Raw genomic sequence first — 8,065 nt, 5'->3', positions numbered from 1 at the left:
AGTACCTTCTTTTTGCCCCCTATGTATTTAAAAAAGGACTTCTTGTTGTCCTTGATCCAGGTAGCTAGTCCCAGTTCCATCTCTGCCTTGACCTTCCTGACTGCCCCCCTGCAGCCCCGAGCAACCGCAGTATAGTCCTCCCTGGTGATGGCCCCTCCCTTCCATTGGTTGTACGCCTCCCTTTTAGTTAAGAGACATTCCCGGATGCTTTTGGTGAGCCATGGAGGCTTTTGCGCCTTCCTGCCCCCTTTGATCCATGTTGGGATTTACCTCCCTTTGGGCTTGGAGGATTGTCTCCTTAAGGAGCAGCCAGTCTTCCTGGACACCTGACTCCCCTCCCCTCCAGGACCTCAGTGCCTCCCTGACTGTTCTCCTTAGCACATTGAAGTCTGCCCTCCTGAAATCTAGGGCTGCTGCCTTGCTGCAGGCCTTTGCCACCTTGCGCTGGATGGTGAATTCCAGCAGGCGTTGATCACTGTTGCCCAGGTGGTCGAGCACCCACAGCCCCCTGTCCTTATGGAACAGATGATGTGATTACACAAAAATGTTCCTGAAAGCTGTTCTGTAAAATATGAAAGCCATTACATGCAAGGGTCTCCAGGAATATATATACCATTTTCAAAGCAGGTGACCCTTTCCTGTGCCATCCCTGAGGACTTCCAGGAATATATACTGTTTACAGTGCAAATGACCCATTTTTATGCCACCCTCTAAACAGGTTCTATGAACCAAATGCTTCATAGAATATACCAGTTTTTGACATAAGTGATACTTCTACACATGAAATTAACACAATGCAATAAACTCTAGAGCAGTTAGAACTGCAGTCTGCTGCTCCCAGGTACGATATCTGCACCTGCACCCAAGACAGCAGCAGTTTCAGCCGGGGCAGAGCAGCCCCAGGCTGGTGGCAGGCTTGAAGGTTCAGCCCAAGGTGTCAGGTGGCAGAGGGACTGGGTGGGACAGAAGAATGCTGAAGTGCAGAGCTGTGTGACAGGCAACCGCCGCACTTTAGCACCCTCGTGCCCCAGCCAGCCCCCATTGCTGTCTACGTGTGCGTTTCATCACACTTAATGACTCTGCAGTAAGATACAGGTACTCCTCACTTAATGTCATCCTGGTTAGCATTGTTTAGTTATTACATTGTTGATCTATTGGAGAACATGTTTAAAGTCGTGCTATGTTCAGTTATAACGTTTGGCCACTGCCTGCTAGTAGATAACTGCTGTGATGTAATTGGATTCACTTAATCATTGTGCTTAAAGTCACATATTTCAAGAACGTAACTACAACATTAAGGGAGGAGTAGCTGTAGTGCTGTCTCCAGCAGTACTATCGTACACCTAAGTTAGTTAATTTACTGTGCCCTAATACTGGTGCATATGTGAATAGTGACGCTTTACTGCAGAGCTAATTAGTCCACTCTAAAATGTGCCTGTAGATGCACCCACAGTTCAAAAGTCCAGCTGAATTATCTTTAAAGATCACCCTCTCCCAACCCTTCTTTTGATTTCTATCTATGCTGTTAACAGAAGCTTTGTCTTTGTTTTGAACACGAGTCCACGATTCTTAAAAGTTATGTTGTCCAATTCAAAGGATTCCCATCCTCTCCACACCTCTCTGTACCTCTTATGGATACGTCTCACAAATCTATGGAGAAACAATAGGTAGATCCCTTTCTCTAACTGGGTATGTTTGAGGAAGTCTCTCTGAAATTCAGGGACAAAAGATTTTATTCTTATTATTCCTTAATCCCAAAACAGAAAGGGAGATGAAACTTTATATTTGTTCTACATCACAGTAACATCTTCATACGTCAGATTAAAGTCCATGTGATCATTCGTGGCTCCCTAATTCTTTCCCTCAATCCCATAGATTAGTTTGGGTCTCTTGACCTTCCAAAACCCATACTTACATCTCAGTATCATTCAGTGTAGAGAAGTTCCTGTTAATGACCTTGGATTACTAATACAGTTCTTTTGCCTCTCCACTAGTAGTTCTGAGGGTTGTATTTGAGTACACAAGAAAAAAATGGAGGATTGGACCAAAAGAAATCTCGAGGTTCAATAAGGACAAGTGGAAAGTCCTGCACTAAGGGCAAAACAATCCCATGTACCAGTACAGGTTTGAGATTGAATGGCTAAGCAGCAGCTGTGCAGAAAAGGCCTGGGGGGTTACAGTGCACAATAAGATCAGCATGAGCCAACAGTGTGCCCTTGTGAAGAAAGCTAGTAGCATACTGGGCTGCATTAGTAGGAGCATTGCCAGCAGATAGAGGAAAGTGATTCTTCTACCCTATTTGGCACTGGTTGGTGAGGCCACATATGGAGTACTGTGTCCAGTTTTGGGTCCCCCACTACAGAAAGGATGTAGACAAATTGGAGAGAGTGCAGCAAAAATGGTGAGGGGGCTAAGCCATGTGACTTCTCAGAAGAGGCTGAGGGAACTGGGCTTATTTAGTTTGCAGAAGAAAAGACTGAGGTAGGATTTAATAGCAACCTTCAACTACCTGAAGGATGGTTTCAGAGAGGATGAAGCTAGATTGTTTTGTGGTGGCAGATCACAGAACAAGGAACAATGGTCTCAAGTTGCAACAAGGGAATTTTAGGTTAGATATCAGGAAGAATTTTCTCACTAGGAGGGTGGTAAAGCACTAGAACAGGTTACCCAGAGTGGCTGTGGGATCTCCGTCCTTGGAGGTTTTTAAAAGCTGGCTAGACAAAGCCTTGGCTGGGATGATATAGTTGGGGACAGTCCTGTTTTGAGCGGGGAGCTGAACTAGATGATCTCCTGAGGCCCTTTCCAACCCTAATTTTTGAGGATTCCATGAATTTAAGCATCTCTCTACTTGGAAGACTGTTTGGTTTGAAGGAAATCAAATCTGGACTCGATGATCTCCCAAGGTCCCTTCCAGCCCTAATGTCTATGAAATCTATGAAATCCCCTCAATATTTAACTAGTGCACTTCAGAAAATATTGAGCCTCTTTTCTGCTCTGTGGTCTAGTATCAACTGGGAAAAATGGATTCTCACTCAGAGCATAGTATATATTGGCATATTTAATTTGGTTCCAGTTTGGCACAAGGGTACCTCTCTGAGGTCAAAATCTTATCTCAGGCCCCTCTTTTCTTTGTCTTCCTTCATTCTTCCCCCTCCACATTCTTGTGAGAACCTGCACAAGGTAACTGGTTATGTTTTGGTATACTTAATGCATCATGCTGTGTTTCACACGCGCTCCCTGCATAGGTGGTTGAGATTAGTATATTTGCCAAAGAGACACATAACGGATCAGGTAATCATTGCTCTTTTAGATGTCCTTTCCTTTTTTCAGCTGCTGAAAGGCCCAACCCAGATATGCAGCAGAAATTCTAGTCGCAGAAGCCTCCACTGTGGGGCAGCCCAATTAGATCTGCTGGAAGTTTACAGGAAATGTTTTTCCAAGAGAATCCTGAACAAAAACATTTAGGAACATAAGGTTGTTGCAAAGAGATATAAAGCTTTCCCATCCATGGGTCTGATGATCGAAACACTTGTAGATGGTATCAAATGAATGCTCTCAGTCAACTGATAAGTAGGATCCAGGACATTCTTCCCATTGTCAAGTTGAACACGTTATTTGAGCAGGAAATGTTAGCAAAAACTGAAAATTATTGGAGAATATTTACCTGGATACCCAAAACATGATCTTATAGATTTCAGTAATGACAAGAAGCCACTGCTGTTTAAAGCAGCAGAAGCAGTAGTAAAAAGCACAAGGATTGATCCTCTAAGAAAAATATGCACTTTTCCTTGATTAAAATGAAGTGCTACTATAATATATAGCTATCAGTTGAACACAATGTTTTATTGATATATTTAAAATTTTGAAGTGATTTGGAAGTGCCTCAATCATTATACTAAAATAAATTGTAAATACCTATATATATTGGTATCTGATTTTAATTTTTTTATCATGGAAAATCAGAGCTCCCAGTGTCCCCTTTACTCACCAAGATGCAGGTCTAGCTGTGGCTGTCCTCTCTGTTGCTTTATGGCATCAAACAGCCCTGATATGCCAGTATCCTGCCCTTCACCATGCCATTGCCCCCCCACTCGCAAGCCGCAGGTGCCCCTCACTCCTGACCCAAAGCTTTTTCCCCCCCGCCACCTTTTGACTGTGGGATCCAGTGGCTGTGTTCTTCCCACTCCTTGCCCCATGGGCATCAGTCACAGCCATTCAGCAGCACCCAAGCCCCAGTTGCCATGGCTGGAGCAGGGGGAGGAGCATGGAGATGCTCTCCCCACCCCCTGCCTGTGGGTGGCGCAGCCTGAGCAGAGCCCCTGGGTGGAAGTTGTGGGTTGCCTGCTGCAGGGCTTGGGGCTCCTCACCCTGCTGCCCTCTTTCTGGGGGTCTCTACAGCCCAGTGGGCAGGACCCAGAGTGGGGCAGTGAGACTTGTTGCTGCTTCTGGGACCGCTGGGCCAGCTGCATCACCAGCAGTCTGAGGAATAACAAACTGGGGGAGGCCATGCTGCGCTCACCTCCTACAGCTGCTCATGCTGGGCTGTGGCTCTACCCAGCTAATGCTGCTGCCCTTGCTGCCCCCCATTCCACCTCCCCTCCCCTCCAGCTGGTAGGTGGCAGGAGGAATCATAGAAAATTAGGGTTGGAAGGGACCTCAGGAGGTCATCTAGTCCAACCAGGAGGTCATCTAGTCCAACCCCCTGCTCAAAACAGGACCATTCTCACCTAGATCATTCCAGCCAGAGCTTTGTTGAGCCAGGCCTTAAAAACTTCCAAAGATAGAGGTTTTTGGTTTACCTAGATACCTTTCTAAGTAACCCATTCCAGTGCTTCACCACCCTCCCAGTGAGAGAGTTTTTCCTAATATCCAACCTAAACTTCCCTTGCTGCAACTTGAGACTACTGCTTCTTGTTTTGGTATCTGCATCACTGAGAACAATCTAGCTCCACCTTCTTTGGAACCACTCTTCTGGTAGTTAAAGGCTGTTATCAAATTCCCCCTCAGTCTCCTCTTTTCCAGACTTGCCCTTGGGGAATCTATGTTGACTGTTCCTGATCTCGACCTTCCAACTGCTTAGCAATGGAGTTCTTGAGGATTGATGTGAGGTTAACTGGTCTGTAGTTTCCTGAATCCTCCTCCTTCCCTTAAAGTTGGGCACTATTTGCCCTTTTCTAATTGTCTGGGACCTCCCCTGATCACCAGAAGTTTTCAGGTAATGGCCAATAGCTCTGCAGTTATATCAGCCAGTCTATCATTGAGAACTGCCTTGTCTGATTCCACTGGGCCTGGGTAGTGGTTGGAAGCAGTATTATGAGCATTATGACTTCTCTACAAAGAGAAGCAGTCTAGACCAGTGGGAGTCTACTCTTCACAAGGGAATTACATACAATAGATATGTGCAGGATTTCATATTATTCTTTTGACAGGACAGAAGTGTTCATTTCCACTCATCTATTCAGAGCCATAGATCAGGCCATCTCTTCACAGAGGATGTCAAAATGAATAACACAATGTTTGTCACTGTGTTACCAGTTGTTTGGTATGCCTTTCCCACTTACGTCCATAAGAACATAAGACATGCTATATTGAGTCAAATCAATGGTCCATTTAGCCGAGTATTCTGTCTCTGACAGCGGCAGGAGCAGATGTTTTCAAGGTAGATCATTGAACTGGGCATATTTCTATCTCCTGTTCATTACTGTCCCTGGCATCCAACATCATTGTTTAGAGATGACAGAAGAAGCATCTTTTGACTGTTCTGTTTAATAGCTATCAATAGATAATCCATGAATTTGTCTAGTCCCCTTTTGAACCTGGTTATACTATATGCCTTTACAATCTCCTGTGGTAAATACATGCTGCATAAAATTGTCCCTTGCTAGTTCCAGTCCCATTCCATACTGTTTTCAGTGGGCCCTCCCTAGTTGCGTTATTCTGAGATTTGGTGAATAATAGTTCCCTAATCACTTTGTCCACACCCTTCATGATTTCGTAGATCTCTATGATATCTCCGTCAGGTTTCTCCCTTCCAAACTGAAAAGTGTTTTTAGTCTCTTCTGGCATGGAAAGTGCTCCATATTGCTGATCATTTTGACTTCCCTGTTCTATACCTTTTCTAATCTGGCTAAATTCTTTTTGAGATGCAGAGACCAGAACTGCACATAGTATTCAAGATGTGGGTGCTATACCATTTGTATAGTAGCATGATAGTAGTATTGATTTGTAAAGTAGCATGTGATGTTTTCAGTCTTAACGATGGGTATCATTTTATTAGCTTTTTGGTCACTGCTGCATGTTTTGAAGTTTATCTGCCTTTTTTTTTGCCCACTCACTTATTTTGGTGAGATCGGTTTTTCAGCTACTCGCCGTTGTCCTGGGATTTGACTAGCTGAAATAATTTGGTATCATCTGCAAACTTGAAGATTTCACTGTGCATCCTCTTTTTCAGATCACTGATGAAAATGGTGAACAAAATTGGGCCTAGCACATATCTCTGTGGGACCCCACTTTTCACTTCCTTCCATTTAACACTACCCTTTATTTGCTTCTTTTAATCAGTTCTTGATCAATGAACTACTCTCCAACCCTGTGACAATCAGTTTTATGAAAAGCCTATGGTAAAGGGCCCCATCAAAAGCTTTTTGAAAATCCAAATACATTATGAGGAGGATCTTGCAAAAGATGCTAAAGTTAATTAAAAACTTTTTAAAATATATCAGAAATAGAAAGCAAACAAGTGAATCGATGGGACCATTAGATACTCATAGCATAAAAGATACACGTGGGAATGATTCTACTTTGAGCAGGGTGCTGGACTAGATGAACTCATGAGGTCCCTTCCAGCCCTACTTTTGATTATCCTAATTTTTAAAAAATAAAATAACATAAAACATACATTGGTAACAACTATATTAAGTAAGTGAACATGATGGTCTTAATGGTATGTGTCGGATGTGAAACTTCTGGTTAAAGTCTACTTTGAAATATCTGAAAAGCTAGATTTTAGCATAATGACTCTAGAGCTAATTAATATGTTGGAGCTTTTGTTTTGAAATATATATTATAAAGTTGAGTTTTATAAGAACTCTTTCAAGAACTATTCTGTAGGGGGCATGAAATCACTTTTAAAGCAAATTTCATACTTTTTAATATGACTTTTCCTTTTTATTTCAGAACCTTAATAAACAAGCATTTGATCTTGCAAAAGTCCTACTGAAAAGGACAGTCCAGACCATTGAACCGTGCATTGCTAATGTATGTAATGGAAATGTTAATATATATTTTTGTAGCTGTGTATGCTTTAGGTACCTACTAGCTGCATGTTCACAGTCTTTATCTATTGCTAGGTTTTCTTTTATGGTTTGGTTGAAGGAAACAAATAAATACTGGGTAGCTTGTGTAATATAACACCCCCCCCCCAATTATCCATTTTATCCCAAAGTTAAACAGCCAAACCCATGTTGTGATGAGAAGCTTGTCTTCCAGGGATATTGATCATTCAAAACACAAGAGCTAAGCACTCCACACATTTGAAAATATGACTTCTTTATTTCATGCCTATAGACTGTAGGTTTAAATTTAAGCTATAGACTTAAATTGAAAAGGCTGAAATAAGTGGCTTCACTTATTTTATTTATATCTTAATTGTGTTCTGCTTAGAGCTATCTAGAGGGGTTTTTTCATATTGATGAAAGGTAATTTATTTGTTACATATCAACAATAAGATATTGAGATATTGATATTATTTCAGTAAAGAATGCTGGGAAGTGTTTGGTTTAGTTGGCCATAATATTCCTCTGTTGTTTCTAAAGGAGGTGGTGGTGGTAGTAGCAGTAACACTTTTCAGGTACATACTAGCACTTGCACTTATCTCTTGCTTGTAAATACCCATTAATCCTTTAGCAGCCATATGAGTATTGTCCCAGTTTTAAAAAATATGGTAATCAGACTCAGAAAAATAAGTTTTGGTTTAAACTTTTCTGATTAGATAATGGTTTAGTTTAAAATAGGAGACCCTGTTTAGTTTGTGTTTAATAAAGATATATGGACAGCATGGCCATTC

At 42.1% G+C, this 8,065-nt stretch overlaps 1 protein-coding gene across 1 annotated transcript in view; it reads left to right on the top strand.

Moving 5' to 3' along the window:
- The window catches only part of PDS5A (PDS5 cohesin associated factor A), a 125,116-nt gene that overhangs the window by 46,668 nt on the left and 70,383 nt on the right, over positions 1 to 8,065 (top strand). The window contains exon 6 of the mRNA XM_019552581.1: positions 7,177 to 7,257. Within this exon, the coding sequence (XP_019408126.1) occupies positions 7,177 to 7,257 (81 nt within the window). The remainder of the gene's footprint in view (positions 1 to 7,176; positions 7,258 to 8,065) is intronic.

Source organism: Crocodylus porosus, unplaced genomic scaffold (assembly GCF_001723895.1).
Source record: "Crocodylus porosus isolate Cpor-Errol unplaced genomic scaffold, CroPor_comp1, whole genome shotgun sequence".
NCBI lineage: Eukaryota > Metazoa > Chordata > Crocodylia > Crocodylidae > Crocodylus > Crocodylus porosus.
The sequence above is the reverse complement of the archived record's forward strand: the minus strand, read 5'-3'. Positions and strand labels throughout refer to the sequence as shown.